The 24,921-nt window shown below is 44.0% G+C and overlaps 1 protein-coding gene across 2 annotated transcripts; it reads left to right on the top strand.

Annotated features, from left to right (window-relative positions):
• The first annotated feature begins 201 nt into the window (after nt 1-201).
• Nucleotides 202-18,560, top strand: shld2 (shieldin complex subunit 2). 2 transcript variants are annotated; one of them, XM_066692854.1, is made up of 9 exons: nt 202-1,582; nt 2,880-2,987; nt 3,320-3,514; nt 4,084-4,215; nt 4,339-4,545; nt 4,833-5,064; nt 5,596-5,711; nt 6,054-6,241; nt 14,444-18,560. In XM_066692854.1, exons 1-8 carry the CDS (start codon nt 334-336, stop codon nt 6,224-6,226), a joined length of 2,412 nt encoding a protein of 803 aa, XP_066548951.1. In that variant the 5' UTR covers nt 202-333; the 3' UTR covers nt 6,227-6,241; nt 14,444-18,560. The 2 variants fall into 2 exon arrangements, with proteins under 2 accessions (XP_066548951.1, XP_066548950.1); XM_066692853.1 differs by lacking the exon at nt 14,444-18,560 and having other exon boundaries at nt 6,054-6,696.
• Nucleotides 18,561-24,921: the final 6,361 nt, after the last annotated feature.

Below are 24,921 nucleotides of genomic sequence, written 5' to 3'. Positions count from 1 at the left end.
AAACACTGTCCAAGTCTAGTCTTCCTAAAATGGTGGCCAATTTAGTCTGTAAAAGGGGGTGGATCTGGGTAGCTGGGGGATCAGAGGATCTTTCTCTCACACAGTGAAGACAGAAAGGTGTAAAGGGGTGGAAATGCAGCTGTCTGTGAGTGTGTCCCCTCGGGATGAAACTTGTCAATGGAACCGATTCTAATCCACTTCCCCTGTTTTGTCCACAGTTGCCTGAATCCACAAAGATGGTAAAAAGGAACAAAAACGAGCAGAGAATCCACTGATGTGCCAGAGAGGGTGTCCAATACCTGTAGATCATTCTGCGTGGGACAAGAAAGCAGCATGACAGCCAGACCTAAGATCCACCTGTTTCTTGGTGCCCCCATAATCCCTGTGCAAGACGCCCAACAAGGGTGCCCCAGTCAGTGGAGGAAAGTGGAGCTGCAACTGCAGGGAGGGAGGCTCCAGCCTGCCCTGTTATGGAAGGACCCAGCTGGCGTGTGTGAGGCCGGTGGAATCCAAAGAGAGCAGCGAGAGGGGGATGGTCCCCCAGTCACTTCCTCCACAGTACAGGCTGGGACCTCGGACAGTGTTCATCTAGCCAACGAGGGCTTGGATCGCCTGAGCATCGACAGTGACCAAATTCCCAACGCCACGGACGCTCCGTCTGGAAGCAGGGAGGCAAAGAAGGAGGTGGAGCTTGCAGGGGGAGGACGGCCTAGCCCACCTCCTACGGACACGGCCCCTTCCCAAAGGAAGCGCCTAGCCCCCAGCTGGCCAGGACTGTCTCCCACTGCTGTCAGGGAGTACTTGGACAGCTGCTTCCCCAGCCAGGGTGAGGGAGACTCTGAGGCAGGGAGGACCATGTCTGTAGAGACGGAATACCTCAGCGTGTGGACGGTGAGTCAGGCCCTGGTTTTGAAGGCACAGCTGGGCACGGGGAGGGATGTCCAAAGGCAGCAGGGAAGGGAGGCTGCGACCAGCAAGGACATGATATCTGTAGCGCAGGCCTCCAAGCACCCTGTTAGCCCGGGATGCTCCCCGGAGCTTTATAGCCCCTGCAGCAACCCAAACCCTACTGGAGATGAGGCCACATTGACTGAGGAAGGCTCCACAGAGTTGTTCGACACCTTGGGTAAACCTCAAGAGGAAGGGGGGGTGGTGATAGAAGCCACCTCTGAAGGGCTTCTCTGCTCTCAAGGGCATTGCCTCCCCGAAGGAAGCAAGGAGGTCTCCAAACAGCCCCGCCCCCAGTGCAGATCTCCCGGCTCCCCGGCCTCAAAGAAGAGTAGGGCTTCCAGAGCTTGGGGACAGCGGGAGCAGACAGGGACCAGGGGCCCATGCCTCCCTGCCACCCTGTTGACAGGCTGTGTGCCGAGAGGGGGGCGGTACCGTGTGCTTGTGTGCGTGCTCTACCCCTGCCACCTGAAGGAGATTAAAGCTAAATCGGGGACGTCGGCAGGTTCCTCAGTTCCCCTGGCAACCATCGTGGTGACCGACCAGTCGGGAATGGACATGAAGGTGGTGTTGTGGAGGAGTGCAGCGTTCTGGGCCCTTACTGTGTATCCTGGGGACATCTTGTTCATAACAGGTACAGAGGTCTTAAGCACACCCCTGTAGACCAAGCCAAGACCTCTCTTTGCCTGTCTCTCTTGTCCTGCAGTCACTGTACACTGTTAATATTTGCTACAGCTGGTATGCTGTTCGATTTGCATATTCTTCCTCCAAGACCTCACTCTGTCACAGTTTATGCAATCGTGCTAGTGGTGAGAGCCTGACGGTGTGTATTCAACTCACTGGCTGAAGTTGCAAATTTTGGTTTCATATCGGTGGAAACGTCCTGTTTTCGTGCTGAAACAACCTGTAGCAGAGAGGCACACTGACTGATATGTGGAGCTCATCTGCTCAAACCCACTTCATCTGACTCTGACACACTTCCTGTGTGGTACCTTACCACCTGACATTAGCTGTTTAATATATAATATTTTAATTGGTTGCAAAAATAGATTCAGCCTTGTCAGAGAGCATATCGCTTTAATATACAGAGCCCTGTCCTATTAAAACATCCCCTGTGGACAATAATAAAACTAAAAAAAAGAAACACCAGGCATAACGTGGAGCCAGCACAAACACAGCTGTAGGTGGTAATTTGGCTTGGTGCATCTTGCAGGGCCAGCATATGCAGACAAATGTGGAGGCAGCTATTTAAATACCAGGATGTGAAAGTACAATGAGAAAACTGTGTTCTCTGTTGAAAAACAGTTCAGTTCAATGTCTCTTGCAGGGCCCTGTAGAAAAAATGACAGTGAAAGTTTACAATAATAGTAATAATAAATTTAATCTCTTACATACATAACTTATTTATATCCTCCATCCTCTCTTTAAAAGTTTTGCTTCCTGTTTCTTAAAAAAAAAACTGAACAGCTAGAAAATAACATTGTACATTAGATTTCTGCATTATGTCATTTCTGTTTTAGCACTGTACAAAACATAACCTCCTCAGTGCCTTAGTTTAGACAATTATATGTTCATATCAGACCCATACATAATTATAACATCATCCCCATAGTGCTAGATTACCAATGTATAAAATGTCTGCTGCTATGGAGACGCATTCAAGTTTGCCAGACAAAACATAACTCAATCTTCCTGACCCTCTCTTAGTTATCATGAGAATAAAAAAGGTACCCTGAGATTGGACTGCTGCATACAATTAGAAACACACACACAAAGTATATACACCTCTGGAAAAAATTAAGAGACATTGATTTCTGAACTTGGAGTGGTCTCTTAATTGTTTACAGAGCTGTATATACAGTACATATGTGTGTGTGTGTGTGTATATGAATCTGTGATTTGTCCTGCTTTCTGACTGTGCTTTTCTTCAGACCTGACTGTGCATGAAGACAAGTGGAGGGGGGAGTGGGTGCTGCAGTCTACCTACCAAACCCACCTGCTCAACGTGGGCCGGGTCGGCGAGACTTCCAGACTGCAGGGTGAGTTCGGTGTCCTACCCGGTGGGGCTGGGCTCTCTGCGCCACACAGTGCCAGCCAGAGTCCTCCACAGGGTGAGGCTGATTCCCAGACAGTACCCGAACAGGTTGTGTGCTGTCTCTTTTTCTAATCCAGTCCTCAAGGGCCACAATACAGTTTTATATGTCTCTTTAAACTGCCACCTGCACTGGACCTGGGAAGGGGTTAAGCTGGGTCAGTTAGTCAGAGGCACTTTGGCACTCCAGGACCAGACTAGAAGACCCTTTCTATACACTTCAGTCTCTCCAGCAGTCTTGGTAGGATAGTAACCATGTGGGTGTCCTGTGCCCCCCAGTGCCAGAGGCTGTGGCAGAGGGGGCCCTGGAGGATCTGTGCAGGTACCTGACCCACCGACACCCCTTGCTGCTGTCTCTGGCCCCCCGAGCCCCCCAGGACCCTACCGACATCCCCTACGCCCGGCTGGGCAAGCTGCAGCCCAACACGCTGGTGCACGCACTGCTGAGAGTCACACACACCTCCTTGGTCACAGGTACTAAACCTTAACCTGTCTGCTGTGGCCGTGCTGTATTCATTGTAAAGTGTTGTTCTTTTCTGAGGAAATCTGCTTTATTTCTAGTAAGCGTTTACATTGGAGTGGGAGTGGCAGAGAGAACACTATTTCTTCATCCAAACCTCTCTTAGTGGCGTTGTATTGCCTGGTCTTTCACTGTTCATCTGCGTGTCAGCTTCCAGGGCACTGTGCTTATTTAGAACGGGCACCTTGTATAACAATGCCCTCCCTCCCTCGGGCACAAAGCTTTTCTGTACTCGGGATGGCACAACAGTTAGAGAGCTGTATCAAGGGAGATGATTCTCACAGCAGCAATGGAGACCAGACCTCCTACCACTTCAGTCTGAGCTGACAAGGGAAAGGGAAAGTAATGTGTTAGTTCATATGCAGTGAGGGTCTCTTGAGTAATTAAAGACTGTCCCCTGGATGAGAATGTGTGTCGCCAGGCTTTTTCTGGTGTCTTGAAGGCTCTGCGGGCCTCAGTGTGGGCAAGGCAGGTCTGGTGCCAGTTATGTTTGATCAAGTTTCCTGTGCTGGTGGTGTTTCAGAGTCGGAGGGCTCCTCCAGGACGGGGGTGGGGCGGAAGGCTGTGCTGGTGGTGGAGCAGGGCAGCCAGCAGGGGACCCTTCTGCTATGGGGATCTGCCATGGCTTGGCTGAGGAACATCCACAGGAACAGGGGTGAGACTGGGCTGGGCTGAGGTGGGCTGGGGTGAATGGATAGCACTTACTTGACCAGACTGGATTACGCTGGCCTGGCTGTGTTGCGCGTGACTCGTGTCTGAGCTGTGCCTGGCTCTCCAGGTGCAGTGTGGGAGTTCCGGGTGCTGCTGGTGAGAGGCAGTGTGGCGTCTGGGGCTATGGAGCTGCACTCCACGCCCTGGGGGTCCTGCCAGCCGCTCTTCCCTGATGACTGCAGAGCCCTGGAGTTCCACAGCTGGGCTCGGCCTGCTCCAGCCTTAGGCAGCCTGGAGATAGACCTCCACACCCTGCTCTCCCAGAGACACACAGGTGAAGCCGGCTGGGGAATGCCCTGATACTTAGGGGACAGTGGAGGAATCGACATTATAGTACATTTGGGGTAATGCAGTACTAACCCAGCCTGTTCTAGTGCTAAATGATGCTGAATGATGCCAAAAGATATGAAAAGTTAACAGGACAACAGGACATATGTAATCCTATACATTGTGGGATGGTGGTTGGGCGTTAGATGATTAAATGGATACAAAAATAAAACCTTTCATAGGGACAGGGAGCCTTTCATGCCTCGGTTACATCTTGTGCCGTGTTGTAACTAGGGGACGTGGAGGTGAAAGGTCAGGTTGTGGCACTGCAGTTCGGGAATACTCAGGACACCCTTCTACGGATGGACAGCCACACCCCCTTGCAGAGGATTGTGGGAGCCGTGACCAATGACATCACCTTCCATGGGTGCGGGAGGTGTGGCTCAGAGCTGGGAACTGACCACAATGGGATCTACCGGCCTTGCTTCCCCTGCCTGCCATACCGCGGTGTCAGACACTACTACAGGTCAGATACACTATACTGCTCAGCACTCACTGGCTACTCGCATCCGTTAATATGTATATGTGTTTTTAATTTGTTTTGTTTGAATCGAACCACGTGAAGTACATATTGCATAGATACTAAGGAACTCACAGCCAGAGCTTAGTATAAATCAACCTTAACCTGTGATTAACAGCTCATGCCATTTTTTTCCCCTTACAAGATATTGTGCCTTCCAAAATGCTGAAGAAACCTGTTATTGCCTCTCCAGTGTAAATCTGAACCCCCATGCTCTCCGTTTGAAGCATATATCCTGTTTTTGCTTGATGCACTTGGCCAGGGGCTCTTCCGCTTTGTGCTTTGTGTTCTGTCTCAGCTGTACCTGTACATCGAGACTGTGTTGTGAAATGGCAGAGCGCTTTACATGTAGACCAAGCAGCACAATTAAGTGGATCAGGTACAGGAGGGCACACTACAGTTAAATAGAACAGTTCCAGCCAAACCCAATGCAGAAACAACTCATAAGTCCTGTCCCGTCATGTATCCTGTGCCCAGGCCAGCGCTGCTGACAGTGAGAGACGTGGACAGTGACATCTGTGTCCAGGTGCCACCAGTCCTTGTGCAGAAGATGCTGCTGAATATCCCCCCAGAGTTGCTCAGCAAGACTGTTGGTAGGAACATCTACAATGTTCTCACTCAATGAATATGGGACAAAATTCCTTGTTCCATAATCTACATGGACAAAATCCCTCCAAGGGTGAACTACCACAATATAATGAGCACTACTGTACTAAAGTGATATGTAAGCCAGCCTCATCTGAAGGTGAGCACTGCAATTAAATACATACTCTGTTCGTCTTTCAGGGAATGTGCTTATTTGGGGATTTTATCTGGGGAGATTGTTGCGTGGAATTTTGGGATGCTAGTTTGTGTGGCTCTATGCACAATAAGCTCTATCAAAAGTCAAGCCTCAATGGTTATTGGAAACAGCCCATGTCCCTCTCTGTCCCCAGTGCCATCCTCAGATATGACGTTTGGACAAGTGGTGGTCGACCTATGTCACTCTCTGCTCTCCCGGCCCCTGGATACCTACCAGCTGACTCTCCGCAGCCACTTCCTGCTGGATGAGAACAGTGTGCCCATCCAACAGGACTTCCTCCTCCTGGACTTCCTCCCTCAGCTCTGAGGCACTTCCTGCAGGGTGAGCCTGTCAACTCATGCTTGTGTTGGTATGTGAATTCCAGTCATGCCCAAGGGCATGCTTTCAGCGGCAAATTGTAAACCTGCCCACAAATTGACAGGATATGAACTTTAAATTTTTCTGAAAAGCTTTCTAGCAAACATTTACTGGACCTGATGCAGCAGTCTGGTGTAAATTCTCAATATAAAATGCATTGTGAATATTGGTCTGTGGTTAGTAGTCTGACCGGGGACAGGACCAGTGCCACAGGATGAATAACAACTTTAATGTATGGATAGTGATTGATCACAAATAAATGTATACATTAAAAATATATTTTTGCTGACCTGGGCTGCATTATTGCAGTCTGACTTCACTGAGGGAAGCTGGAAGGTATTTGCACTTGACAAAATGAAGGGAACTGCATTATTTTTGTCATATATATTTTATTTAATAAAATCTAGACTTCATGCTCATGTAGTGTGTTATACTCTTTGGTTCGGTAAAAGCTCTGTATCAGAATTGTATCAGTAGCTCTTTGTAACGGCTCTGTTTGATCACGTGGTAGAACAGCGGCTTTGGTAACACTGTTACAGAGACCAGAAAAGCTGTGATCACATGCAGTGTTTGATAGGGAAATTCAGTTATGTATCTATCTATTGATAACAGATTGAAGGTGTCTTTAGTTTTCATCTTCTTGTGGACTGTCGTAATATACATTTTAATAATGTAATAAGGTCTATATTACAAAATAATATAGTAATGTAGGCTCTATATTAAACCTAGTTTGTAAATATGAATCATGTTGGGTCTGTATTAACAATACACTTCCTACATATTAATACTAAAGGCTTGTTAAAAACAGTACAGCTTTCATTAATAATATATGTTTTTTACACATTACATTTAATGCATATTACTTGTTATAAGGTAAGATGATTAGGGGACTATATATGTGGCCTATCAACCATCATATAGTCACTGATGTGACCCTTTACAACATCGTAATGGGAGGCATTGGTCTATAGTAATTACATAGACAAATAAAGACATACAGATATATATATACAGTGAGGGAAAAAAGTATTTGATCCCCTGCTGATTTTGTACGTTTGCCCACTGACAAAGAAATGATCAGTCTATAATTTTAATGGTAGGTGTATTTTAACAGTGAGAGACAGAATAATAACAAACAAATCCAGAAAAACGCATTTCAATAAAGTTATACATTGATTTGCATGTTAATGAGGGAAATAAGTATTTGATCCCCTATCAATCAGCAAGATTTCTGGCTCCCAGGTGTCTTTTATACAGGTAACGAGCTGAGATAAGGAACACTCTCTTAAAGGGAGTGCTCCTAATCTCAGCTCGTTACCTGTATAAAAGACACCTGTCCACAGAAGCAATCAATCAATCAGATTCCAAACTCTCCACCATGATCAAGACCAAAGAGCTGTCCAAGGATGTCAGGGACAAGATTGTAGACCTACACAAGGCTGGAATGGGCTACAAGACCATCACCAAGCAGCTTGGTGAGAAGGTGACAACAGTTGGTGCGATTATTCGCAAATGGAAGAAACACAAAATAACTGTCAGTCTCCCTCGGTCTGGAGCTCCATGCAAGATCTCACCTCGTGGAGTTTCAATGATCATGAGAACGGTGAGGAATCAGCCCAGAACTACACGGGAGGATCTTGTTAATGATCTCAAGGCAGCTGGGACCATAGTCACCAAGAAAACAATTGGTAACACACTACGCCGTGAAGGACTGAAATCCTGCAGCGCCCGCAAGGTCCCCCTGCTCAAGAAAGCACATGTACAGGCCCGTCTGAAGTTTGCCAATGAACATCTGAATGATTCAGAGGAGAACTGGGTGAAAGTGTTGTGGTCACATGAGACCAAAATCGAGCTCTTTGGCATCAACTCAACTCGCCATGTTTGGAGGAGGAGGAATGACCCCAAGAACACCATCCCCACCGTCAAACATGGAGGTGGAAACATTATGCTTTGGGGGTATTTTTCTGCTAAGGGGACAGGACAACTGCACCGCATCAAAGGGACGATGGACGGGGCCATGTACCGTCAAATCTTGGGTGAGAACCTCCTTCCCTCAGCCAGGGCATTGAAAATGGGTCGTGGATGGGTATTCCAGCATGACAATGACCCAAAACACACAGCCAAGGCAACAAAGGAGTGGCTCAAGAAGAAGCACATTAAGGTCCTGGAGTGGCCTAGCCAGTCTCCAGACCTTAATCCCATAGAAAATCTGTGGAGGGAGCTGAAGGTTCGAGTTGCCAAACGTCAGCCTCGAAACCTTAATGACTTGGAGAGGATCTGCAAAGAGGAGTGGGACAAAATCCCTCCTGAGATGTGTGCAAACCTGGTGGCCAACTACAAGAAACGTCTGACCTCTGTGATTGCCAACAAGGGTTTTGCCACCAAGTCGAAGGGGTTAAATACTTATTTCCCTCATTAACATGCAAATCAATTTATAACTTTTTTGAAATGCGTTTTTCTGGATTTTTTTGTTGTTATTCTGTCTCTCACTGTTAAAATACACCTACCATTAAAATTATAGACTGATCATTTCTTTGTCAGTGGGCAAACGTACAAAATCAGCAGGGGATCAAATACTTTTTTCCCTCACTGTGTGTGTGTGTGTGTATATATATATATATATATATATATATATATATATATATATATATTGTAGCGAACCTGGCGGGTGTCTGTGTGAATGTGCCAGTAGGACAGCCCAAAGGTGGGGGGGAAGGTGTAAAAGTGTGTATGCAGGGTGGGTGAGTCAGTTCGGGGACTCTGTCTAAATGTGTGTGTACATGTGTGTGAATGTGTGTTACATGTGGGATGTTGTGTTGGGTTAGGGAGGGGTGTTTGTGTCTGTGTGTCCCCGGGTGGTACAGCCGGAAAACAGTGATTGGACGGGATGGAGTCACCAGATAGGGGTTGTATATAAGGGCGGGGTGACATTCTTGGAGTTTGAGTTGAGCGGGAGTTTATTGAAAGAACAGTTCTGTTGTTTTGGGGAGAATCTGTATGAAAGGGGGCGAAAGAAGAACAGATCAATAAATGTTTTTTTTGTTTTTGAAAGACTCTGCCTCCAGTGCTTTTATATCGTTAGCAACCTTTAAAAGGCAAGGTCGCTACAATATATATATATATATATATATATATATATATATATATATATATACACTCACCTAAAGGATTATTAGGAACACCTGTTCAATTTCTCATTAATGCAATTATCTAACCAACCAATCACATGGCAGTTGCTTCAATGCATTTAGGGGTGTGGTCCTGGTCAAGACAATCTCCTGAACTCCAAACTGAATGTCTGAATGGGAAAGAAAGGTGATTTAAGCAATTTTGAGCGTGGCATGGTTGTTGGTGCCAGACGGGCCGGTCTGAGTATTTCACAATCTGCTCAGTTACTGGGATTTTCACGCACAACCATTTCTAGGGTTTACAAAGAATGGTGTGAAAAGGGAAAAACATCCAGTATGCGGCAGTCCTGTGGGCGAAAATGCCTTGTTGATGCTAGAGGTCAGAGGAGAATGGGCCGACTGATTCAAGCTGATAGAAGAGCAACTTTGACTGAAATAACCACTCGTTACAACCGAGGTATGCAGCAAAGCATTTGTGAAGCCACAACACGTACAACCTTGAGGCGGATGGGCTACAATAGCAGAAGACCCCACCGGGTACCACTCATCTCCACTACAAATAGGAAAAAGAGGCTACAATTTGCACAAGCTCACCAAATTTGGACAGTTGAAGACTGGAAAAATGTTGCCTGGTCTGATGAGTCTCGATTTCTGTTGAGACATATCAGATGGTAGAGTCAGAATATGGCGTAAACAGAATGAGAACATGGATCCATCATGCCTTGTTACCACTGTGCAGGCTGGTGGTGGTGGTGTAATGGTGTGGGGGATGTTTTCTTGGCACACTTTAGGCCCCTTAGTGCCAGTTGGGCATCGTTTAAATGCCACGGCCTACCTGAGCATTGTTTCTGACCATGTCCATCCCTTTATGACCACCATGTACCCATCCTCTGATGGCTACTTCCAGCAGGATAAAGCACCATGTCACAAAGGTCCAATCATTTCAAATTGGTTTCTTGAACATGACAATGAGTTCACTGTACTAAACTGGCCCCCACAGTCACCAGATCTCAACCCAATAGAGCATCTTTGGGATGTGGTGGAACGGGAGCTTCGTGCCCTGGATGTGCATCCCACAAATCTCCATCAACCGCAAGATGCTATCCTATCAATATGGGCCAACATTTCTAAAGAATGCTTTCAGCACCTTGTTGAATCAATGCCACGTAGAATTAAGGCAGTTCTGAAGGCGAAAGGGGGTCAAACACAGTATTAGTATGGTGTTCCTAATAATCCTTTAGGTGAGTGTATATATATATATATATATATACTTATATTAATGCTCTATTACATCCTCTAAAAAAACAAGAACAAAACAGCAGAATTATGGAAAGTTATTGTGAGGCGTCTCCCAGGCCGTCATACGGTGGTGCGGTCCAAATTCAGCCAGACAGTCGCGTACGGCCCAGCTTTGCAATCATGTCTCTAAATCCTTCTGGGAGTTGGCTCTCATCTGGTCAGAGTGCCAGGCGTCGAGGGGTTGATAGACAGGGCCATTCCACAATGAGTGAAAGGGGCCTGGTGAGCCAATTGCTGGGAATTGAGCTACAAGAGAGGGTGTGTGGGGTGGCGAGCCAGCAGGGGGAAGCCAGGCAGCAGCCTGTACGGCTCAGCTGGGCTCAGTGATGGCTGGTGCAGAAATACAATATCCACAGCACCCACGGCAGGGCGGTGAGGCAGGAGGGGTGAGGCAGGCACAGGCCGCGGCACCACAACAAGCCAGGGCAGAACGGGCCGAGCCGGGCCACGTGAGGGAGACCATGCGAGGCCGGAGCGGGAAGCCACCGCTGGCAGGAAGGCCACTACAGGCAGGAAGGCCACTGTTGTTTCCATGTTCTCTCAGCGCAAGAGGCTCCACCGCACGGTCCCGGACAGTTGGGTTTTGGGGGTGGGGGCCAAGTTAAGGGAAATGGACTTCTAATGTTGATTTCAGGATCTGTGGACAGAGAGGGAGAGAAAGGGGAGGCCAGCATTTCACTTAATTTCACTTAAAAATAGTAACGGGATAAATATACAAATGTTTTTCTGTTATTACTACTGTTATAATAATAATAATCATAATCATAATAGCTGGATAGATAGATGCTCTCCACATCCTTACCCATGTAGCTGTCCACAGTTCAGTGGCACTGGTGAGCAGACACAATGCGCCAGTGAGCCCCTCTCTCAAACCCCTGGAGAGTCGTTTCCTCCCAGGAGAGCATCCACAGGTATCGGGTCAAGGTGTCCATCACCCTATACATCACCACAATACACACTGTAAACATCAGAAAAATGGTGAGTGTCTTCAAGTATCAATCTGGACGTGTGGCTGTATTCGGGTTTCAAAGGTTTGGTACCGGTTTGCGAACAGAACATGTTCACACTCAAATCAGTCTGGGGTGCTCGGGCACAGTGTGACAGGCCTCGGGCTTGGTCTTGGTGTTTAAAACTGCACACGTGTAATGTTTCATACGTTTTAATAATGAATCCGTTTTCCAAAAATGCTACTGTGTAGAGCTCAATTGTTCAATTGTGTGGTCACTGGACCTAGCGGTCACAGATGATTTGAACCACTGAACCCAGTATGAGACTCGGCTCTCGGTTCATGGTTGCGCGACTAGAGGCATTATGTAGGGTCTTGACATATACTGTAGCAAAGTTAAATCAACTAAAATACATGAGAAAAAAAGCATGACATGACATGTGTGTAAATCTATATCTACCAAAAGTCTGGGCTTGCAGATCTGCAATTGATTGATTGCTCAAAACAACTTATTTTTAAAGTTGGACATTACTGTTTGATTATCAACAGTTTTGTTTTCAGTTGATAAAGAATAGTATGTTAATTTAAGTTTTACACCTGTTCTTGAGTCCATAAAACATTACTGCTTTACGGATAACTGCATGGTTATAAATGCCTTCCAGGTGTGAAGCAAGATAATGAGGGAAGATTCAGCCAACAAGTATGCTTTGAGGAAGAGCCATTCAATTGATTTGATATCTGGTGAATGCAAGTTTCATGTATCTAGCCTCATACTTCTTAAGTGGAGCATCAGATTACAGAAAATAGGCACCATTGCAAACGTGTCTAATGGCTACTATACTAGCTAGCTTTATTGCCGTCAGACTATGACGTGTTGCATTAGTAAACATTTAATAATAACCTAATTAGAAACAAATAAATGCTTGCTAGCCATAGCTATTGAATCCCTGGCTCGTCAATGTTAACCCTTTGGAGTGTGTGTTAAATGCCGCCTCTTGTCAGTCAGAGTGAGTTGTTTTAATGTATCTTCCGTATTATTTTGAATATTGCAGAGACATTTAGTGCATCGTATCTACAAGCATGTGTGTTTAGAATTGAATTAATAACGGTGTTTATATGTATTTAAATGATCACTAAACGAAATAGACAAAATAACCATTTATGGATGACAAAAAATGAAAAACCTGTTTTCAGCCACGCACTGCAATAAACACATCCGTGAAACAACTGCGACCAAGAGAATATATTAACTGTGCTAATGTGTATTCAAATACAAATGCATTGATTACAATTACAAATATAAACATACTGGTAAAAAAACGATCATATTGACTTATTTACGACTCGAATCGTCCACCTCAGCTGCCAAAAAGCGGCTGCCAGCTGAGCAGCGATTGGCCAGAAAAATGAACCGAACAATGCGCAGCCGCAGACGTACGTTCTCTTAAGTTCAATTGCGGTGCAGCCATTTTGGGGAATGGGTGCCCATTTTTATGTGCCCATTTAAAAAAAAATATATATATATATATATATACAGTTAGGGTCTGTACGCCACCACAAGGCATTTGAAAGGAAACTATCAAGATGTGCTTTAAGTGTAGACTTTCATCTTTAATTTGAGGATAGTTACATCCAAATTGGTGTAGGTATTACAGCCATATTTGAATGTGTTCCCCCTTAATTTTAGGAGCTCAAAAGTACCTCCAGGAGGTAGGGTGGAAGACTTCACCAGAGTAAATACAGAGGCTTTACCACAAGATGAAAACACGAAACAGGAAGACCAGATTAGAGTTTGCCAAAAAACATCTAAAGAACCCTGTACAGTTCTGGAACAACATCCTATGGACAGATGAGACAAAGATCAACTTGTACCAGAATGATGGGAAGAGAAGAGTATGGAGAAGGGAAGGAACTGCTCATGATCTGAAGCATACCACCTCATCTGTGAAGCATGTTGTGACATGGGCGTGTATGGCTGCCAAGGGAACTGGTTCCCTTGTATTTATTGATGATGTGACTGCTGACAGAAGCAGAAGGATGAATTATGAAGTGTTTAGGGCTATTTTATCTGCTCAGATTCAGCCAAATGCTTAAAAACTCAATGGACGGCACGTCACAGCACAGATGGATAATGACCCGAAGCATACTGCGAAAGTAATCCAAGACTTTTTTTAAGGTGAAGAAGAGGAATGTTCTGCAATGGCCAAGTCAATCATCTGACCTGAATCCAATTGAGCAGCATGTCATTTGCTGAAGGCAAAACTGAAGGCAAAACACCTCAAGAACAAGCAGGAACTAAAGGCAGCTGCAGTACAGGCCTGGCAGAGCATCACCAGGGAAGAAACCCAGCATCTGGTGATGTCTATGGGCTCCAGACTTCAGGCAGTCATTGACTGCAAAGGATTTGCAATGAAGTATTGAAGCTCACAATTTAATTCATGATTGTTATTTTGATCAAATTCTTTTGAGTCCCTATAATTGTGGGGACCACATATAAAAATGGGTGTAATTTCTACACCGTTCACCCAATTTGGATGTAACAACCCTCAAATTAAAGATGAAAGTCTACATTTAAAGCATCTTCATTGCTTCATTTCAAATCCATTGTCGTGGCTTACAGAGCCAAAATGATGATAATTATGTCACTGTCCAAATATTTATGGACCTAACTGTATATTATTATTTAATTTGCCAGTCTTTATTAAGGTTACATTCTCCAGGAATATATATTTCCTCTTTCTGTGATCTGTGGTGGATGTAGATAAATGACATGTACTGTAAAACTGTTCACAGACTTCAAGCTCAGGAGAAGGACCTGATGCCGACTTCAGCCAGGAGCGAACTGGAGGAGGTGAAGGAAGCCATGGAAGTTCTGACTCAGGAGAAAGACCAGTTGGTGGCTTCAGCCATGTGGGAATTGGAGAAAGTGAAGGCAGTCAGAGGTGATCTGGAGCCAGTAATATGCAGTGTGACTAAGAAGCTGAAAGCAAGCAAGCGGGAAGTAAAGGTGTCCAGACTGTTAGTACCTCAGGCAGCACAAAAGGATTATGGGGCTGATGTTGGAAGAGGCTGTGGCTTTGACACTGGCTGGGTTTCTCAGCACTTTCACAGTGATAGTACTGTGAAACAAAATGATAATTAGCATCCATTCCCACATGCTCATTGGTTAACTTTATCACACTTTAGTATATATAGGTGGCAATTAATTTCCTCTAGAAGGACAATGAATTTATTATGATGATGATGAATTGGGTATTCTTTGTTCATCGCATTCTTCAGGAAATGCCACAATTCCATTCTGAATTGGAAAAAGATGTTCTGTAAAAAGCTGATATTTTAACAAGTGACAGATTATACAAGCATCCCTCCACCCCCCCAGGCCCTGCTTTCTGCACGGACGAGAGATCGGGCTGAGATGCAACAGCTCATTGCGCACCTCGAGAAGGTTCTGGACAATGAGCAAGTGCGATGCAAGCAATTAATTGCTAAGCAGTAGAAGTAGAAGTAGAAGAAGGAAAGTGTATGAGCTGGAATTAATCTTGGAATGAGAGAGCTCCACCTCTGACGACCTTGAAAAGGCTTTTGAGGCCAAGAGAGTGAGGTGTGAGAACCTCCTCTCTGAGAAGATGATTGACCAGGCTGAGGTCCAGCAGCTCACTGCACAGCTGCAGGAGGAGAGAAGGAATGGCAGCGTTCTCCAGGAAGACGTGCAGAAGCTCCATTCTGTTGAAGGCAGAGCAGGTGAAAGTGTTTGAGCTGGAATCGGTTTTGGAAGGAGTAAACTCTGTCCTTGACTGCCTCGAGGAGGCTCTTGAGGCCGAGAGAGTGAGGTGTTCTGACCTCTTCTCAGAAGATGACAGACCAGGCCGAACTTCAACTATTTATATAGATATATTGTATTTTCGATTGGCTGACAGCACAGCTTCTGTGCCCCCTGCTAACCAATAGACTGGCACTGCACTTCCAAAAGGGCTTGACGGGAATTTAAAGATTGTACTGGAGGTGTGAGAGAGGTCTGGGTACACCTGACAATTCTGTCATGTCTTAGGGTATGTCTTGCAGTCTTGGGAAGTCTTCCATTAAAATATCGCTACTATATGAAGTGTGCTGTTGCTGATTGTGTGACTGCTCTCCTGCAGGACAAGAGTGCTGGCAGCACTGGGGGGGACTCCAAATAAAGTCCCAAGCTCAGAGTGCAGGACTTGGGAATGCGAGTCCAGAGCGTGGTGTCCCCGGCACATCGGTATACGGCACTTGTTCGGTGGTGTTGCTCCCAGGTACCACCTGCGTCAGTGCTTAGGCATGGACCAGTGACATGTGTTCGACCCAGTGCCTCGGTGCAGTAGCAATGCGATGTTCTCTGGTGCTCGGAGTTGCTTCTTGCAGTTCTGAGTTGCGTTGCCGGGTGGAGACATGCTTACAGCGGCTCAGCGGTTGTTTGTCCTACGGAGCGTGGACACAGAGCCAGGCACTTTCAAAACACTTAGATAACCTGGGTTGCATTCACAACCTATTGTTTTACAGTAAAGTGATGTCTAATTGCCAGAGTTGGGGGTAACGAGTTAGTAAAGTAGCGCTACTCTAATATTATACTATAATACTCTCGTGTTAATAACAAGTTAATTTAATGCTTTAGAGTACATTAATCTAAATGATGTGTTTAAATTGGAAGCAAGTAGCAATAAATTCATCAAGATTTATTTACTCATGTACGCCATATAAAAAACACACAAACAGTCTGCACAGCATGTAATGTCTCTGCAGCGGCATCACTTGGAATGTTTGGTGATTGAGAAAAGAACCCCATGCCTTGCACGCACACGTGCCTGTGTACGTGCTGCTGTCGTCAGATGCACAGAGCTGAACTATAGGGTGGGCATTATGAAACCCACTCCTTCTCCAGGCAAGCCACGTCCTCGCAGGATTCAAAACACTGGCATTGGTCATTGGAGTAATTGTCAGTTATTTTTCATGCAGCCAATTACAGTGCATCCGGACTTTATGTTACAGCTTTATTCCAAAATGGATTAAATTAATTATTTTCCTCAAAATTCTACAAACAATACCCCATAATGACAACGTGAAAGAAGTTTGTTTGAAATCTTTGCAAATTTATTACAAATAAAAAAAAAAAAAAGCACATGTACATAAGTATTCACAGCCTTTGCCATGACACTCAAAATTGAGCTCAGGTGCATCCTGTTTCCACTGATCATCCTTGAGATGTTTCTACAACTTGATTGGAGTCCACCTGTGGCAAATTCAGTTGATTGGACATGATTTGGAAAGACGCACCTGTCTATATAAGGTCCCTCAGTTAACAGTGCATGTCAGAGCACAAACCAAGCCATGAAGTCCAAGGAATTGTCTGTAGACCTCTGAGACAGGATTGTATCGAGGCACAGATCTGGGGAAGGGTACAGAAAAATGTCTGCAGCATTGAAGGTCCCAATGAGCACAGTGGCCTCCATCATCCGTAAATGGAAGAAGTTTGGAACCACCAGGACTCTTCCTAGAGCTGGCCACCCGGCCAAACTGAGCGATCGGGGGAGAAGGGCCTTAGTCAGGGAGGTGACCAAGAACCTGATGGTCACTCTGACAGAGCTCCAGCGTGTCTCTGTGAAGAGAGGAGAACCTTCCAGCAGAACAACCATCTCTGCAGCACTCCACCAATCAGGGCTGTATGGTAGAGTGGCCAGACGGAAGCCACTCCTCAGTAAAAGGCACATGACAGCCCACCTGGAGTTTGCCAAAAGGCACCTGAAGGACTCTCAGACCATGAGAAACAAAATTCTCTGGACTGATGAAACAAAGATTGAACTCATGTCTGGAGGAAACCAGGCACCACTCATCACCTGGCCAATACCATCCCTACAGTGAAGCATGGTGGTGGCAGCATCATGCTGTGGGGATGTTTTTCAGCAGCAAGAACTGGGAGACTAGTCAGGATCGAGGGATAGATGAATGCAGCAATGTACAGAGACATCCTTGATGAAAACCTGCTCCAGAGCGCTCTGGACCTCAGACTGGGGCGAAGGTTCATCTTCCAACAAGACAACGACCCTAAGCACACAGCCAAGATAACAAAGGAGTGGCTACAGGACAACTCTGTGAATGTCCTTGAGTGGCCCAGACTTGAACCCGATTGAACATCTCTCTCGATCTGAAAATGGCTGTGCACCGATGCTCCCCATCCAACCTGATGGAGCTTGAGAGGTCCTGCAAAGAAGAATGGGAGAAACTGCCCAAAAATAGGTGTGCCAAGCTTGTAGCATCATACTCAAAAAGACTTGAGGCTGTAATTGGTGCAAAAGGTGTTTCAACAAAGTATTGAGTAAAGGCTGTGAATACTTATGTACATGTGCTTTTTTGTTTTTTTAGGTTTAATAAATTTGCAAAGATTTCAAACAAACTTCTTTCACGTTGTCATTATGGGGTATTGTTTGTAGAATTTGGAGGAAAATAATGAATTTAATCCATTTTGGAATAAGGCTGTAACATAACAAAATGTGGAAAAAGTGAAGCGCTGTCAATACTTTCCGGATGCACTGTACTTTTCAGGAAATTCTTGTCAATCATTATTTTGTAACACAGCCAATCACTTGCAGAAGACACTTGTCAGTCTTTTGATGCGGCTAATTGCCTTCATTTATTTTTTTCGTTCAAGGTTATATGATTAAAATGAAGCTAGTAAATTGCAATATTTTGTTTGACAGTGATTTATTTTGTACCATAACAGCCTCCATAGCAATGAATTCCATACAGGAGATGTTGTCCAGTGCACAGCAATCTCTTCTGTGCTTCCACTGTATTTGTATTTACTTTTTTAATTGTTACCCAGTTTATAGCAGATTTACTTTTTTCTATTATTGCTGAGCCGTTGTAATGAAGCGGATTAATAAAACGTGTGTGGAAGTAATATTTTATCGTCCAGTCGGATTAATTTGTTGTTTTCTATGCTTCTGGCCCGAGAACTAAGGGAATCCACGGCTTTAATTTACAGTACATTTTTTTTGGCACACATTTAAAAAACATGCATTGTTTCTCAGGACAATATGAAGGAATGTAACGTGTAATATAAGGAGTAATATTTTTACACATTACATTTTTAATGTACTAATATGTAATTCTAATATTACTTTTCTCTCAAGAATTGGAAAACGACTATTTCAGTTACACCCCCAACACTGCTTATTGCTTTGTTTCAGAGTACAGATAAAATGGTATAATTTACAATTGTTAGCCAATTAAAAAGATAAATTGTAATCGCAGCATTTATGGGTTTCTCTTTATGTACACAAGCACACAGACTGAGCTATATACTCTTCCATATCCATGTATATACCAAATTGACTTGTACTTGAGAAGAAACAACTGAAATGCATTAGTGCACATATAGCTATAGTCCGTGCCTCGTGACCCAGAACATTGCAACAGGAAGTGCAGTTTTAAACTGTGTTTGATTAAATGTTGCCAGAACTGCAATGCTGTGATAAGGGTGGAAAGAGTAAATTTGGCAATCACTTTAATTAGCTTCTACATAACTACGCCCCCTATTGATTAATATGAGTGCTGGGACTGCACCAAACCTCCTGTTTATCACTATACACCACAATAAACTCCATGCTGATTCTTTGTATCAGGGCTTATAAGCCCACATGGGAGACAAAACTACATGGAACATGTTTAATTAAAATGTCAAAAAGGTACAAAAAAGTAATTAAAAACTGCCCACAGATCCAAAAGTCAAAATCACATGAAATTAAAATGTGATCCCACGGAGGGTCTCTGCAGCAACAAGATCAAAGAAAACCGCCAGCCGTGTCCAATCAGCTGCAAGGGGGTGATGTCATCTCTGGTGAACTCAGACATATTCATGTGTTAATTCATGAGGAATCACACCATCTTTTGTTTTAAAACCCATAACACATTTTAATATCATGCAAGGACAATGTACTGTTACATGTAGCCTAGACATAGTATCTTTAGATCTAGTTCAGCTATGCTCCCCAGGCCCTGCTCCTGATGACTGACACAATCACTCTCCCAGCCCTCACTCGGTGCTCGGTGTGTAACATGATAGTCTGAATGCCAGGATCCAATACGCCAGTTTTACATATTGTACATTGCTGTGGAACTTTTTCAGTTTGTCCTTGACTATCACATGGAAATCACATGTGTAGATTGAAATCACAAGATTTTGGAGAAGTTTGTGTAGCACCAACGCATCTACATGTTTCACAGGGCACACATTCTATAGTTGTACTTTCAAAGTACTTACTTTTTTTTTACTTTGTTTTTATGACTTTATCAGGATGTGGCTGAAAGGGTTGTGATGCAACTGATATTCCTTTCTTGGATAATTTTGACTCTTTATGGAAAAAGGCAAGTCTCTAGTTAGCGGATGGGATACACTACAGTGGTGTTGGAGTTTGGCTTCTCTCACACAATATAGCTAGGAGTAAACAATGTCATGCTTCTGGTGATTGGCCAAGGCCGGATGATGTTACTATAGGCTTGCGGCAGGCATAGTTAGTAACCTCTGCAACAATTAACATTGAGCAATGTCATTGTAGTCACATAATTCAAAAGAGTATTATATTACTGTAATGGTAAGTGAAATGATACCAATTGATGTAGTTCCAGCCCTCAGACACTTGGGTGTGATAGAGCTATCTCCACACATGATGCAAGATTGGAGTTCACTGACTTTGGACTTATCATTACACATGAAACATTGGGGTGACTGCATTGCCATTATTGTGTGTGTGACTGAAGTTTTTAAAACATTTCTGTTATTATTTACAGGCTTCAAATGTCTCAGCCATGCATCACTATTAAAAGGAATTTTACACATTTTGTAGAACAAACTTTTTAATATGATTTGTCCCATAAATACTATTAAAAATCCCCAAATAGCACTGAACAATTTTAATGAGATTTTTAATATAGCAGATAAACATGCTCCCTTTAAAAAGCACCTGGCTGTCCACTGAAATTTCAGAAATAATATGGTGGAGAGATAAAACAAGGAGAAAAGCACGGACTACAGGGCTGCACTCTGATTGGCAAACTTTTAGACAATTGAGAAATGCATCTCTTGGTATGATAAGGAAAGCTAAGTCATCCTACTATGTTAACACCCTTTCTGATTGCAGTACTAATCATTGTTAAATGGTAATTCCACATCCTTACTAACTAAGCATGTCAACTGTTATTACTGGGAAAGCTTTGTAAGGTTTTTAATCAGCACTTCATATCTGCAGGTTCCTTATTCGAAAGAAATAGGGAGATTATATTTTGCATGATTTATTGGTATATAACATCTGATGTGTGACAATAGTTAGCATTGCATACGTCACCAACCTGTTGGTTCATCAATAACACTCAGAATTATTATTATTATTATTATTATTATTATTATTATTATTATTATTTCTTGGCAGACGCCCTTATCCAGGGCGACTTACAACACAAGTGCAAAGGCATCAATCATTACAAATTCAACTTAGCTAAAACATAGCAATTCAAAATAATACATTTTACAAATTCCAATTTACAATTTACACAAGTACAGTAAGTGACTTCCTACATCCTGGACGGTGAAAGCTAAGTGCTGTCAAGATGTAGGGTTACAGACGAGGGCTACGGGAAAGGGAGCAAGGAGGAAAACAATCAAGAACGCGAGGAGCATAATAAGAACTGTGAAGTGCTATCTAGCACGGATAGAGGACTAATATTACAAGTGCTGTCGGAAGAGATGCGTCTTGAGTAAGCGCCGGAATGAGGTCAAGGACTCTGCTGTTTTGACTTCAGTGGGCAGGTCGTTCCACCACTTTGGGGCCAGGGATGAGAAGGAGCGGGCTCTGGAGGAAATTGCTGCGACTACATTATTTTCAGCCATTTCTAACGACCCGGTCCATTTTTGTTAGTCACAAGTTCTTGTTGAAAGGTGGCTTAAGCGTGTTGTATTGTGGTCACGAAAACACACCCCTTTTCTGATTGGTCACGCCAGTTAGTTAACGTACTGCATCGACAACACAAGGACGTGGCGCGTTATGCAAATATCAAAGACAATTACAATAACTACAGTAGTGCTAGTAATAAGACGACATACGATTCAGTTTTCTTATAATAATAACAATAATAACTTATATTACAATGCAAGTATTGTAATAATCTAATAATCTAATAATACAAATAATAAACCAATGTAAAATGGGTTTAAGGGCCTGGATTTGGTTTTTAATTTCCTGCACTGTAATTGGGGTGTCCAGTGGGTTTAGATTTTTCTTAATAATTTGTTCTGATTTGTTTAATTTGTTTTTATTGTTTTCTGGTCTAAATTTGTATCTTTATTTAAACCTTGGCAAGCATCTTTACCCCCTGCTTGCTGAGGTGCACCCGATCGTACGAATGGTGGGGTCATAAGACTCGCCCAGGTGCACAGTGGGCATCAGGGCGCAGCCTCGGGACAGCTCGGCCTTGATGCCCTGGATGATGTGGTAGGGCTCGTCTGTGTGGGCCGGAAGCAGGGTGGCGATAGTGATCCTGGCTGTGGGGAACTCCTCTGTGGCTCTGACGGCTACCTGCCTCAGTGCTGTGGCCACTGCGGGGGGCAGGGTGGGGAGACAGGGCTGCGCAGCACTCTCTCAAGTCCTCCAGCTCTCTGTGCAGGCTCCTCAGCAGCTCCATCACCTTGTGGAATTTGCCAGCAGGGTTGTCAGACACTTCTCTCAAAATTCCCCTATTGTTTAAACAAATCCCCCACGTCTGTTTTCAGCAATTTTCCTGCATGCCGTACCGTGAGTTGTTGACGGTGGGGGGGGGTACTGTTGAATTATCGATGGGGTTGGGGTTGCTGCTACAGTTTGAATCTGGGGGGATACATATCAGTGAACTCCACTGATGTCTATGGAGTGTGTGTGTGGATTAAACATCCCCTGTCCTAACTGAGTGCAGCCAGCTGGAATCTGTATAGTTTTCTTTAGGTGGAGTCAGTGTTCCACAAGCGCTGATAAAAAAAAAAAAATGTATGGTTCAAAGAATATATTATTTAACTTGGTGAACGGTGTCTCAAATGAAGTGCAACTGTATAAGTATCAGCCCTTTGCATGACAAAATATGCAGTAATAATACAGTGAAATAGCAAATACTGAATTCAGTTCAGGGGGGAATCCATTGAGGGGCTGTCACTAAATCATTGAATCATTGTAGATACAGGACACTGATGCATTTACTGACAGAGCAGTCATTTATACATCTATATCTAGGTATATAGGTATATAAAGCAGGCAGGCTGATCAGGACTAGTATGTACAAGACTTGGTCTGCGTGTCTTGATCTGTCTAGGGGGAAATTAAGCCACACAAAGGGGAACGCAGATTGAGGATACTTTTGAGAACAGGATTGATGTCATCCTAATACCTACACTGCAGTGTGGTTTGAGTCACTGCAGCTAGGGGGTGTAAGAAATGGGAAACCTAGGTTTGAAAGATATCCCCTGATCCATATGCAGGGGATGCCTGTCTCAGAGCCAAAGCCACCATCATGCAGCGGTGAGATCAATTGTAATTAAATATGGAAAAGGAGAAGCCATACCAAATTGAGCAGTTCTTAAAAATGGGGGGAATGGCCTCATTTTCACCAGAGTTCTCCCACAGCCATGGTATGAGTTTCATGTTTCTGTATGATTGTCAGGTGATACACAAGGTGTTTGAGCCAGCTCCGTTTTGTGCTTGTTGTTGGATCACCTGGCTCTTATCTCTGTGTCAAGGCTGCTTGGCAAAATGTGCGAACACACCCAAAACCTCCATCAAGCACTCGGCTAACCTCTGCTTGCACCGACCTGCGATTCACCTGACACCTTTAAGCTGTGCAAAAAAAACAGCATTTGAGATCTGAGCAAATTATGAGATTGTTGTTCTTTGGAAAACACTTATTTGTTGAAAACTGTGTGTTATCTCCCATTCAGATCTGAGGTTTCAGCTGAAATACATGAAATAAATAATACAAAAATTGTGTGGCGATCAGAGAAAAGTGTGTGATCAATTTCAAGAGTAGACTTTTACATGTTAAATGGCTTCTGTGGAATCAGGCTAGAGGTAAGTTATACCTTTTAGTTCTTCATGTGTAAACAGACTATGAGATAAACACTATTCATACTTTGCGAGTGAATGGTATTGCCAGGGCCTTTTGCTCTACACTACAACTCATTAGACCCAGAGTGCTTTAGGGCCAACTATTTGATTTCAACTTTTGAATCTCCGCCTGGGTACCCTACATAAGAGATACTTGTAGGTCCTGAGGGGCTTCCAGCTTCTGGTTTCCCAAGAAAGTAGCCAGAATTAAGGTGACACAAATGTAACCCCACATCTGACTTACTACCACTGGCTAGGAACCTGTAGTAACACATTACTTTGCCCTTCACTGTAATGCACCTGATGACCTCTGACCCTCCCCTGAATTTCCATGCTGGGACTGACATCTGATTCTTAGCTTTATCGCCTTGGCTGAGGGAGCTACACCTGACAACTACAACCTCCCTGCACTGCTTTCTCAGGGTCATTATGGAAACGTGGGCTCTTACTGTAAGGACTCTTCTTTGTCAAATCCAAACCGAAAGACACCCAAGCTTTGCTTTGAAATGCCCTCAACCTGTTACATTTTATTAATAACACTTCATCCCATGAGCGCTGATGATTTGAAGGCTGTTGTTTTTTTTTTATTTAGTTTTATTTGTTTCCTGTAAATTCTAAAATGTGGCAGACTGGCGTAATTCATCGTGAGATTTCATCGTCACTCACTTGTTTCTGTCAGACTTGGTTTCGAGTTATTGTATCATAGTATTCCTGACTGCAGTAGAATTTCTTACTGTGAAACCCTGTACCCCGTACCAATCAATGACTGACAATGCTTGAAGATCCGTTCACCTCGCCTGCTGCCTGTTAAGAAAAGACAAAGACTGTTATGTTCTATATGTTTACAGTGGCACTTCAGAATAGGATTATTTTACAGGTTTCAATTTCTTCTTTTCTGTCAGAGATAATTATACAAGACAATTAATGTAAGGCATTCTTCGTGACTATAAGCGTGGGCTGTTACCTTTAAAAAAATACTTTCTGTATAATGGCGAAAAATGTTCTGTAGAAATATAGTTTTGCCATGTGGAAGTTATTTAAAAATAAAAATAAATATATATACAACGAGAGAGTTTTTCAGATGCAAGGCAAACAGGTTTATTTTCCTATAGAATAACTAAGGACTCTGTT

This window comes from Amia ocellicauda, chromosome 20, assembly GCF_036373705.1.
Source record: "Amia ocellicauda isolate fAmiCal2 chromosome 20, fAmiCal2.hap1, whole genome shotgun sequence".
NCBI classification, from domain to species: domain Eukaryota; kingdom Metazoa; phylum Chordata; class Actinopteri; order Amiiformes; family Amiidae; genus Amia; species Amia ocellicauda.
Note: the sequence above shows the minus strand (reverse complement) of the source record. Positions and strands in the feature narration are given on the sequence as shown.

What these genes read in the sequence shown, in the direction of transcription:
- shld2 (XM_066692854.1), top strand. Translation starts at nt 334, where the DNA reads ATGACAGCCAGACCTAAGATCCACCTGTTTCTTGGTGCCCCCATAATC. An exon ending in GCTCTCCCAGAGACACACAG is followed by an intron (nt 4,546 to 4,832) that starts GTGAAGCCGGCT and finishes TGTTGTAACTAG; the next exon opens with GGGACGTGGAGGTGAAAGGT. An exon ending in GTTGCTCAGCAAGACTGTTG is followed by an intron (nt 5,712 to 6,053) that starts GTAGGAACATCT and finishes CTCTGTCCCCAG; the next exon opens with TGCCATCCTCAGATATGACG.